The 12,417-nt window shown below is 39.4% G+C and overlaps 1 protein-coding gene across 1 annotated transcript; it reads left to right on the top strand.

Annotated features, from left to right (window-relative positions):
• Positions 1 to 3,427: 3,427 nt before the first annotated feature.
• On the top strand, positions 3,428 to 11,942 carry LOC133330256 (nuclear pore complex protein Nup98-Nup96). Its single transcript, XM_061538715.1, has 12 exons — positions 3,428 to 3,704; positions 3,763 to 6,187; positions 6,251 to 6,848; positions 6,910 to 7,012; positions 7,080 to 7,250; positions 7,318 to 7,565; positions 7,626 to 7,890; positions 9,739 to 10,493; positions 10,555 to 10,808; positions 10,864 to 11,273; positions 11,340 to 11,467; positions 11,607 to 11,942. Exons 1-12 carry the CDS (start codon positions 3,428 to 3,430, stop codon positions 11,940 to 11,942), a joined length of 5,970 nt encoding a protein of 1,989 aa, XP_061394699.1.
• The last annotated feature ends 475 nt before the right edge of the window (positions 11,943 to 12,417 follow it).

Here is a 12,417-nt window from a genome sequence, read left to right as displayed (position 1 = left end):
TTTGACGGTTGTGATGATGGCAGCAGTTTGAAAAAAGTTTTTCCACAATTCTCGGCAGAAATTTAAAATTTGTTATTGTTTTTTGCTTTTTTATTAAAAAAAGAACAAAGTTCAGGTAGCTTCAAAGCAACTACGATTATTGAATTGTTTTTATCACACGAACACACATACACACACTTATGTACATTCTTGTATAAAAAATGACAAATCTTAACGAATCACTTCACTAGGTCAGACGGCATTCTTGTTTTGTTTTGAGACAGATATTCGTTAAAGTATTCCATTATTTTTGGGTTGTTGTTGGTGTTTGCTGATTTCACTTTACTAAATTCATAGTTGTTGGTGTTGTTGATGTTTGTTACAGTTGTCTGGTTATTGTTGTTTATTATTGGATGAGTCTTGCAACTCGTTGGCAATATTTTTTTCAGCTGGCATTTGACAGATACAAAATTTCGTTGATGATGAAGATCACAAAACAAATTTGAATATTAATGCTGTCACATTTAGCAGAAAACGAAGATACATTTCACTTTTCTTGACATTCTATGCCACACAAAGATCTTTTTTTATTCACCAAAAAATATAGACAAAAAACTATTCTCTTTTTTATTTTATTTCAATTAAATTTATTATTGCGTTTTTTCACATAATTTTCGCTTTTTTTATTTAATTTAATTGGGGAGTTGGCTGGCTCGGTCACATACATTTACACAGTAGAGCAGCAGCGGCAACAATAACAAAAAAAAAACAATAAAGAAAACAAACACACAAAATAACCCAATGTAAACACAAATGGGCCTATCACTGCGTCAACGTTGATGTCTCAGTCGTGGTCGACAACGACGTCGTATTCTTCTTCGTCTTTGCCGTCGTTGTTGTTGTTATTGTTAAATTAATCTTCACAAAAAAGTCATATCTCATTTCTTCTTTCTCACGTAATTCGTCATTTACTATTATTGTTGTTGTTGCTGCTGTTGACGATCGGCATTGATGGTTGGTCGCTGTTGTTGTGGTGGTGGTAGTGTTGTTGTTTTTTGATTATTGTTGATTGTATGACAAATAACTTTTATTTTTAAATTCTTCTTAATATTTTTCAAGTAAATGCATTTATTTTATATTTTTTATAAAAATTATTCTATTGCATTTATTTTTATTATGTTTAAATTGACATTTATTAACACATTTCACATTTATATTTTACTATTATCATCGTCGTTGTCGTCGCTAATAGCATTTTATTAATGTTTTATGTAATAATTCTCATTTTGTAATTGTGTTTTTTAATGGTAATATAAAATTGTTGCCACAGTAATTAATCAATGTTTACAACAGATGGCGCTTTGTCACAAATTATTTAAGGCGTATTTATATTATCAAATTTACTCGCCCAATTTAATAAGGTAGCCGCATTAGAACAATTACTTCTCAATAAAATTTTATAATTTGCAAAAAAGAAAAAAAACCCGATTTTTAAATAAAAAACTCGGAATTTTGAGAATCTTCTTTGGCAATGAATTTATTTACATTTCCTAAAGAAATTTGAATAACAACATGATTCCTTTTTTTTGCTAAATTAAATTCCCGTTTAAATGCTCTACTTTATAAGGTCGGAAATGAATGTTTCAATGTTTAGAGTTACAAAGGGGATGATAAAATTGATATAACATGGTGGAATTAAGGAAGATTGCCGATCTCTGATCGGGGTAATTTTCTAAATCAAACTGATTGCGTAGGTTTCAGAAAAATAACCAATCAGAGCTTCATCACTCAGATTATCGGTTGCCTGCGTTGAATTTCTGGGACATAATTATTGCTGCAACTACTCACTTCATACCTGCTGGAGAAATACCCAAAGTGCTACTTAACTTCCTAGCAGAGGAGACAATACTTGTGAATGACCCAAGACTAGGTCAACAGGTTATTTGCGAAAAAATTAAATGTAGTAACAACGGCATTGTCGGGAGCTATTTGGGCGCTGGCAATGTATTTTGACATCCCACAAAGTAAAGCGGTGTACAGGTGTGGTTTGCGAATGTAAGCAATACGAAGCAGACTATTTTTCAAACCTGCCAGAATGTTGTACTGAGAGTTGTGATAGTGTGCTCGGCATGACACTGATGTACCAATTACAAGAGAAGACGAAAATCGACAGAACAAGATGTTGTCGATGCTGCACCTGCTTCATGGATTGTAAGTGTATATAGGCAATTTTCAAGGCTACCGGAATCCTTCCCTGGATACTGTGACGGAGAACTTTCTTATGACACCAGCCGACCTTTTAAATGAAGTGGAGAAAATCTGCTTGGGTACTTGAGTCTCCGGAATCATCCATGTCATTACCTCCCAGAGACTGCGACAAGGTGGCTCATTTTGACACCAGGGGTATCTCCTTATGACCTCAGTATGTTTTACGAATGTAGCGTAAGCGTTTCTCAATTCTACCAGAATCCCTTCCTGAAATCTGCGACAGTATACCTGCTTATGATACCAGTCGGTCATTTGCACTCATTCAGGCGAAAATATACTTGGGTGCTATTGCTGGATTCATTCATGCAATTATCTCCCTGAGAACTGCGACAGTGTGGTTTGCGAATGTAACCCTCTCTGACAACTGAGGCAGGGTACGTACCTCCTTATTACTGTTCCATTTTTTGATTTTGGCCAACAGTCGATGTTTAGACTTTTCGATTTATGCTTTGACTATTCGATTTTCAATCTTTCGATTTTGTCAAACCTATTCAAAATCGATTTTCGACCATTACCAACCGATGCAAAATCGACTAAAATCAACAAAAATGACTTAATCCGTATTATTAAATAAAAATCTAATTATTTATTTTAAAATAAATTAATTAAAAAACTCCCTTTATTGGAGAACCCTATTATATTGCTGGTTTGGCAACAATTTTCTGTAGTAATTAGTTCACTAATTACGATACTTTATACACTAATCGAAAAAGCTATTGCCTATACGTTCACGTTACGTATACGTTACCGACTAACTTTCAAAACACATTGTATGGCAATCATCTCAGTTGTAGATTTGTTAAATTTGTAAAGTGACGCTTTTCCAACACCGTGTTTTAAGATTGCGGAATTTTTGTGCAAGAAAAATATACAACAACGAGTTGGTGGCGTAGAGACAAGTGCTGGGCATATTCTGTGCAAAGGATTTGACATATCCATAGTGGCAAATAGTTGTCTGGGCAATTTCACAACAACAACCAGATTATGATTTGCCTGCATTAAAACATTTTGTGAAATTTAGAAAGAAAAAAAGTTGCATTATCAGTCGGTACGACGACGACGAGAGGGAGACGAGCACGCTTTCTGGTTGTTACGAGCGCGCCAAAAAAATAAACAAAGAAACTAAAATAAACACACAAAAGGAAATTAATAAATTAGCTAGTGCATAGAAAAAGTGAATATGTTTGGTGGAGCAAAACCCACATTTGGCTCGACAGCCCCCACCACAGGTTTTGGCGGTTTCAATAATACGGCGACCTCATCACCGTTCGGCCAATCGGCTTTCGGCAAACCGGCTACAAGTGCATTTGGAGCAGCACCCACCTTTGGAACGCAACAAACCCAGCCATCGATGTTTGGTTCCACAGCAACACAGCCGCAAACGACGGGTTTGTTTGGTGGGGCCAGTACCTCGACGGCATTTGGGGCTACCACTACTACGCAGCCGGCTTTTGGGTGTAAGTAAAAAAATAATTAACGCTTTTTTGCAGTTTTTTAATTGTATCCTCCTTTTAGCCTTTGCCCAACCCCAACAAAACACAACACTCTTCGGCTCGGCCCAGCCGCAAGCAAACTCAACATCCTTGTTTGGCCAACCGGCTGCCACATCGGCCTTTGGTGCCGCCGTGAAACCCGGTGGATTGGGTGGCTTCGGACAAACAGCAACCCAACCCACCACCTCTTTGTTTGGCCAACCTGCTGCATCTACAAGTGCCAGCGGCTTTAGTACCTTTGGTCAAGCTGCTCCCACCACAACTAGCGTTTTCGGCAGTTCCACAACATCGGCCTTTGGTCAACCGGCCAATGCTGCTGCAGCCGCCAATCCCGGTACCTCCATTGCTAAATATGTACCAACAATCGGCACCGACACTTTGATGAAGGGAGGTCAACCCAACAATGTCAACACCAAGCAACATTGCATCACCGCCATGAAGGAATACGAAGGCAAATCATTGGAGGAGTTACGTATGGAAGATTATTTGGCCAATCGTAAGGGGCCGCAGAGTGGTACAACCACCGGTTTCGGGTTTGGAGCGGCTGCACAGCCTACCACGGGAACTGGTTTGTTTGGTTCAACAAACCAACCATCGACTGGACTCTTTGGTCAACCAGCGGCGGGAACCACTGAAAACAAAGGTCTCTTTGGAAGCACTACAAGTGCTTTTGGGCAACAACCCACCACAGGATTTGGTGCCACAGCCACACAACCTTTTGGCGCTAAGCCATTTGGTGCCACAACAACTACGGGATTTGGTGCCACCGCCACTGACAACTCAAATCCATTTGGAGCCAAGCCGGCATTTGGCCAAACAACTCAACCATCGATGTTCGGGCAAACCCCTGCCACAAGTACAGCACCGGCTTTTGGCCAAACCACCACCGGATTTGGTTCAGCATTTGGCCAAAACACAGCTCAACAACAACCATCTCTGTTCGGCCAGCAGCAGGCCAATGATCCCAATAAACCCGCCTTTGGTTTGGGTGGTGTCTCAACAGCCAATACCGGGTTTGGAGGTTTTGGTAACACGGCCACCAGCACTGCTAGTGGTGGTCTGTTTGGTGCCAAACCTGCAACTGGTTTTGGTGCCGCCCCCGCTTTTGGACAAACATCTACCGCCTCCACCGGTTTTGGCAATTTCTCTTTGCAGAACACAAACACCACGGGGGGTGGCCTATTTGGCAATACCACCCTAAATAAACCCGCCACCTCAGGGTTTGGGGCTTTCGGCACACAAACCTCTACAGCAGCACCATTGAATTTTAATTCCGGCACTGGAGGAACATCGCTTTTTGGCAACACGGCTGCCAAGCCTGGAGGTATGTTTGGTACCACACTGGGCGGCACACAAAATACCACCGGTGGTGGACTCTTCGGCACTACAGGCACGTCAGCATTTGGCACCAACAACTCTACCTTGGGTGGGGGTTTTGGTACCACATTGGGTGGATCTCTGAGTACAATGGGTGGTTTGCCGGGAACACCTCAACAACAACAGCAGGTGCCAATTCATCAACAGATTTTGTCTAAAGTCACCTCACCCTATGGCGATAATCCGATTTTCAAAGATCTAAAGAGAAATGAAGAAAACGACCCAACCAAGGCCACCAATCCGGCAGCACAAAAGGCCATCTTGGAAAGTGGTAATGTAAGCAATCAATTTAAGGTTACCACCAAGTCGTCACCCAGTGTGGTGCGTGTCAAACCAATTGGTTCATCGCTGACCAAGAAGTCGTTGTTTGAAGGCTTAGAGGAGTTCGATGCCAGTGTGGAAAGTTTCAGTTTGAAACCCAATGCCAAGCGTTTGATACTGAAACCGAAAAATAATCAGTCATTGGGTGGTGGTGGTACCCAGACACCGCCTGTGAGCCAACAAAATACACCACAACGTCAAGCTCCTGGTAGTGGTGCTGATGTACGCAATGATTCATTTTCCGGAGAGATACCAACAGAGCCACCATCAAGGGATACAGCTGTGACATCTAGTGGTGGCCTAGGTACGGGTGGTAGAGGTACCCCTCTAAGCAGTGGAACTCCCACAACTAGCATTAATACTGGAGGTGGTGGTGCTCTGGATTCCAGTCGCCGTGAGTCATGGTTGCATCCCAACAACTTGGAAAAGGTGCGTCAGCATAATTTAAATGCTGGCTTTGAGCCGGTCTCTTCCCATAATAGCACATTAACGGAATTGGTGCCACGTAAACCATTGGAAACATTTAGCGGACGGATGTCTGTCTCTACCGTGCAAGAAAATCCATTTGAAGATCAACCCTCGAGATTGGAAGGTATGTCGTCTGTGACTGCAGCAGGTGGTGCCGGAGGGGCAAATGAAAGTATTATATCCAGTCGTTCGTATAGCGGCGAAGATAAATCAATTTTGGTGGAAGACAATCAGGCAGAATATGAAGAACATCCCACTGGCATAACCTTGAAAAGGGTTGGGTAAGTTTCCATTTCATTTTGTGGAGAATTGAAATCTCTAACTATGTTTCTTTTGCGTTCCAGTTATTACACCATACCCTCCTTGGATGATTTGAAATCCTATTTGGCCGAGGATGGCTCTTGTGTGGTACCCAATTTCACGGTGGGCCGTGAAGGTTATGGCAATGTATATTTTGGCAAAGAAATGGATGTGGCCGGCCTAAATCTTGATGAAATTGTACATTTCCGTAACAAGGAGATTATCATATATCCCGATGATGATAATAAACCACCAATTGGTCAGGGATTGAATCGTGAGGCCCAAGTAACATTGGATCAAGTCTGGCCATTGGATAAAAGTATTCACGAACCTATTAAGGATCCTCAACGTTTGGCAGAAATGGATTGGGAGGCCAAGTTGCGACGTGTATGCGATAAGAATGATACCCGTTTTATAGAATATCGTCCTGAAACCGGCAGCTGGGTATTTCGTGTGAAACATTTCTCTAAATATGGTCTGAATGATAGTGATGAGGAGGATGAATTGCCAACTGATCCGAAAAAGGCAAAAATGGGAGCAACTGCATTGGATGCAGCTAAACAACAAGCTGCAGCTGGTGGCGTGGCGGGTGCTGTGGGTCAAGATAAAATGACTTTGGCTGCTTTGAAAAATGCCCAGAAGGTATGTAGAAAAATGGAGCTGGATTTTGTATTTTTCTATTATTAATTTCATTTCCTCATAGATCTCTGAAGATGCTGCCCGCTCTTTGGATCCCAAATCTTTGACAAATGTCGGTTTTTATCCCATGGATGAATCTGCGGAATTTATGCTAATGGATAAAACACGTAGGTCTTTAAATACTTGTTTGGGATACTGTTACAAATATTTAATTTTGTTTTTTTTATTTTTTAGAATATTTTCAAAACAACGGCAACGACTTCTCCATGTTTGATTATCCCCAACAAAACTATAAACAGGGCTTAACTAGTCCCACAACAACATTGGCCAGGGATATGGGTACCGATTCCCACAAGTTACAATTGATGAAGGCCTCATTTTTTATTGAAGATGATAATAAATCAGGTATGACCACATTCACAATTTATATTACAGATTTTCAAATTAATTTTTCAAAATCTGTTCTTTACAGAAACCTCGGAATTTGGTTTGCAACGGGATTACAATCGTAATATGTCCACCGCGGGTGGTGGCCTATTTGGTCGCCACATTCAAGATATGTATGACTCATCCCAATCATTGTGGAAAGATGGCCCTGGATTGGGTGGCCACCTGTCTGAGACCTCAAGTCAGGCTGATTTTGGTAATGTTTTGGCATCACCACCAGCTCCAGCATCATCGGCTGGCTCCTTAATAAGTGTTGCAAAATCAAAAGATGCGGTAGGTTTAATAATAAAGATTTTTGGTTTTATATCTAATTTATTATTTCAATTTTTTTAGCATAAAACAATTGCAACCGATTCGGAAACCGCTGTGGAACAAGTTGTAACCAAAATGCCACCATTTTTGGTTAGACCCAAGGTGGCAATGATTAAAAGTTTGGCAGCCCATGTCCCGTTGAGTAAATCTATTTCATATCCTCTTCGCTTTAAATGGCCTGCAGATTTGGGTCTCTATAATGGAAGAAAATTCAAAATGGGCTTTGGTCCACAAAACACTTTAATTGTGCCGACAACAAGGAATAATTTGAATCGGGAAATTAAGTGTAAGTAGATTTTTTATATTAAAATATTAAATAATAGTAATTAATTAAAATGAATTAATTAAAATTAATTTATTATTTATTAAAATTATTTAATTAATTACATTTTTATTTAATTTCTTAATTAAATACTTACCTACTTAGCTGGTTGTTCCATAAGCCGAGCTTAAAAAAGATTTCCAAGCGCATCGGTCTTGTGCGCAACTCCTCCAATTTAAAAGACCACGTTCCAAGATGTTGTTTTGTACTCGGTCTTTCCACCTAAATCGTGGTCTTCCCCTTCTACGGGAACCATCAGTAGGCCTTTTGAGCTGGGACATTCTCATTCATTCGCACAACATGGCCAAGCCATCGTAGTCCCTGCAGCTCAATACGACTGACTATTTCGACATCCGCATATCAATTGTAAAGCTCGTGGTTCATTCGACGCTGATATTCACCGTCTACTGGACATCTTGCGCGTTGATACCATCAGCTTGATCTTCTCGCTGTTCAAGGTGGTCTTCAATTTGTTCAAAGGTGGCTGTTACCGCTCGCAATGTTCGACCCATTATATCGATGTCATCGGCGTAGGCGAGTAACATGTTTTGTGTGGTGTACAGAGTGTCATTTCTGTTCACCTTTGCGTCTCCCATGACCTTTTCCAGCAGGATGTTAAAAAGATCACACGACAAACTGTCACCTAGTCTGAATCCTCTTTCGGTATTGAAGGCCCGATAGGCCCTTTCCGACTTTAACTGCTGACCTTGTGCCACTTAAAGTTATCCTGCATAGCCATATTAATTGGTGGTATGTGTCGATGTGTTTTTCGTGAGCCTTTTCCAGAATTTGGCGCAGAGTGAAAGTCTGGTCAATGGTGGATTTGCCAGGTATGCAGCCGCATTGGTATGGTCCAATAATCATTGCACGGGACACAGGATGCTGAGGTTCCAATTATTGGGCATGCATTCCTCTAGCAAAATTGTACTATTCAGCTGGTGCATGCTCCTTACCAACATCTGACTACCAGTTTTGAATAGTTCGGCCGGTAACTCATCGGGCCCTGCTGCTTTATTGTTCTTCAGCCGATTGATTCCTTTTCTGACCTCATCTTGATTAGGTGGTATACAATCTATACCTTCATCTATTATTGGTTCTGGGGTATCTTCTTCACCGCCACTATTTGATACCAGAAGCTTTTCAAAATGCTGTATCTGTCACCAGGTTTCCTTCTTTATCTCTACAGGAGGATGTGCCTGCACCAAAACCTTCGGTTTGGTGTTTTACTCGTTGGTAAAATTTCCGTACTTCATTCCGACTCCTTTACATATCGATTTGCACCCGCTCACGTTTTCCTGTTCTTTCTTCTTTTTTTTCTGAAAATACGTTTCTCCTCTCTCCTTTTCTCCATAATTCTCCATCACATTACGTGTTGCTACTGTGTGTAGGGTTGCCATATACGCTTCGTTTTTCACATCAGTAGCATTGCGACACTCCTGATCGTACCACCGGTTTCTTGGTTGTGGTTTTTGGTACCCAAGTGTTGCTTTTTCTGCAGTTTGAACGGAGTGGACAATTCTTTGCCATTGTGCTTCCATACTATTATCGGGACAAGAAGTGCTTTCGTCAAGAAGGTGGATAAGTTGAGCGGAGTATGCCTCGGCAACCTGTTGTGTTTGCAGCTTTTCGACTTCAAATTTCCGTGTTACATTAGATCGCACCTATGCTGCAACATTAAGACGAGGGCGAGCCTTGGCTGCTACAAGGTAGTGGCCCGAATCGATATTCACTCCTCGGAAAAAATAATTTATTATTATATATATTTTATTTATTTATTAAAAATTAAAATCTCAAAATTTTCTTTTCTTACAGCCAAAAATCTCCTCGAAGTTTCATCCCTCCTCTTCAAGACACGTGGCGTGAATGATTTTTCCAATACGGTATTACAGCAAATCAAATTGTCCGCCACTCAATCATATGAGAATTTCAAGGAGAGTATCGTAGATCACTTGCAAATCCAACTACGCAATTCCCAACAACAGGATGTGGAAGGCAGTGAATGTCCGTATATTAAATCTGATGGCGGCACCGACCTCATTGTCAAACATTTAGATGAAGCCATTAAACTTATAAATCTTGGCCCCTTAGAGGAATATAATGTCTCCGTATGGTCATTATGTTTAGCCCTCTGGGGCGATCATGAGGCATTGGAGGGTCGTGATCCTACATCACATTTTGTTGTTATGTATCGTCGTAATTTACTCTCTGAGTGGTTGGAAAATACCCTTACCGATAAAGATCTATTGACACGTACCGTCTCCAAACATACCTATTTGGAACATTTAATGGATTTAATAATGTGTCACAAGGTCACTGAGGCGTGTGAATTGGCCTTCTCCTATGATGATGCCAATATGTCATTGCTATTGGCCCAATTGTCATCTGGTCCCACTGTACGCCAGCTAATGGAAGATCAATTGGCCGCTTGGAATTCTGATAAGGCAGATCAATTTATACAAATTGAACGTTTGAAAATGTATATGCTTGTGGCTGGGGTATCGCTTATGTCGTCATCGCATGGTGTTATTAATACTCTGGATGGTATTGAATGGATTAAAGTTTTGGCGGTAAGTAAAATATTAATAATTAAATTACAACTATAAAACATTTTTGTTATTGTATTTATAGCTTCAATTGTGGTATCTATCCTCACCAACATCTTCAATAACCGATGCCCTGTTGGCCTATGAGAAATCATTTAAATCGGAAGAATTTTTCTGTCTACCACCAACACCTGTCTACATGGACGACAGTGGTGAACGTCAAAATATCTATGACTTACGTTATCATTTGTTGCAATTGTTTTCCAAACGTAGTCATCCAATGGAGAGCTTGTTAAATCCTGCAACACATACCGTAGACCCCATGGATTATCGTTTGAGGTAAGAGCTATATTTTTTCTTAAAGTAAATAATTTTAATTTTCTTATTTTCTCAGTTGGTTATTATTGCAAACCCTGGAAGCTTTGGGCTATCGCCATTGTTCCGAATTAAGTGAATCACAATTACATGTCGGTTTTGCCTCACAATTAGAAAACAATGACCTATGGGAATGGGCCATATTTGTGCTACTGCACATTAAAGATCGAAATCAACGTGAATTGGCAGTGCAGAATGTCCTTTATCGTTATGTATCTGTGGCTAAAGATGTGACCCTTACCGATAAAGAGAAATTCGTTATTAACAATTTGGGTGTACCAGAAAAATGGATCGACTATGCCAAGGCAGTGAAAGCTGGTTCAGTGCAAAATTATCACTTACAAGCTAAATATTTGTTAAAGGCCAAACAATGGTCTTTGGCCCATGAAATTATATTCCAACACATAGCTCCCGATGCCATAATTAATGGTAAGATATTTTTTTATTACATTTTTTGTCTTTAATTTCTAAAATTAATTTTTCTTATTCTTTTAGATAACTTGGATTATTTGCACAACTTGCTAAGTCAATTTGAAAGCCCCGATCTAAATAAGGCCGTTAAGGTGCCCAATTGGTCTAATCAAGGACAAATATTTCTTGATTTTATTGATATAAATGAAAAGGTAAGCACATGAATTAATTTAATAATTAATGACATTAAAAAGTTAATTAGAAATTGATTATAAATAATTACTAAATTAATTTTATTTAATTATCAATTAATAATTTAAACAATTAATTTCTTGTTTCTTTTCCTTTCAGTTCAAGGGTTTGAAATCATTGAAAACCGAAGCCGATATTGAAGCCCGTTGGGAAAATCTAAAACCACAATTGGCCGATTTATGTTCACGTATCAATCTTCTGCCCTGTCCAACGCCCAAACATCGTTTGTGTCAAAGTGAAATTGCCCAAAATTTAGCATGTTTAGTACGTGGTGTTCTACTTGTTTGTCCCATCCTAAATCCCTGTCTTATTATAAAAATTGCCCTGGAACGTTTACCTTTGCCCCAAGAATTTGCCCAGCAGGAGTTGAGAGCTTTACTCGATACATTGGTTGGTGATCTATCCAAAGTTCAAGTGGTGCCAAGTGAAGTGTGACCGACCGATCGACATGCACACATAGGATTATTGTAGTAGTCAGTTTTAAGTAATCATCATTTTTTTATGTTTTAAATTCTTCAGTAAACAAAAAAGGGACATATATTATAAGCGTCACTTTATCAAATTAAATCGTTATTAATACAACAACAACAAAAATTGTGTAATTTGTTTTCTTTCTCAATTTTTTTTGATTTTTTCTTGTTATGGCCCCTCTAAATTTATGCATCGTAGAAAGATTACAGTTTAACATGATAATTTAATAATAATAAATTTAAAAAAATTAAAAAATCTATTGTTATTAACACCCTTCAAATCACACAAATAAAACCAACTAATTTTTTTAGTATAAAAATAAGACATTTTTTTCTTTTTTGCTGTAGATTGGAATCTATAAAATACTTGATTATATTCCCAAGTCGAATGCAATGAAAACCGTGTCAAATTTATTAACTTATTTGAAGCTTCGAATAGT

Source organism: Musca vetustissima, unplaced genomic scaffold, assembly GCF_032173495.1.
Source record: "Musca vetustissima isolate MV318-11 ecotype Yass unplaced genomic scaffold, APGP_CSIRO_Mvet_v1 utg6823, whole genome shotgun sequence".
Classification (NCBI taxonomy): domain Eukaryota; kingdom Metazoa; phylum Arthropoda; class Insecta; order Diptera; family Muscidae; genus Musca; species Musca vetustissima.
This window is presented reverse-complemented; position numbering and strand designations above follow the sequence as displayed.

Bases quoted from the DNA above. Each gene is read 5' to 3' on its own strand.
- LOC133330256 (XM_061538715.1), top strand. From the start codon at position 3,428: ATGTTTGGTGGAGCAAAACCCACATTTGGCTCGACAGCCCCCACCACA. The intron at 3,705-3,762 runs GTAAGTAAAAAA...TCCTCCTTTTAG, and splicing joins TACGCAGCCGGCTTTTGGGT to CCTTTGCCCAACCCCAACAA. The intron at 6,849-6,909 runs GTATGTAGAAAA...ATTTCCTCATAG, and splicing joins CTTTGAAAAATGCCCAGAAG to ATCTCTGAAGATGCTGCCCG.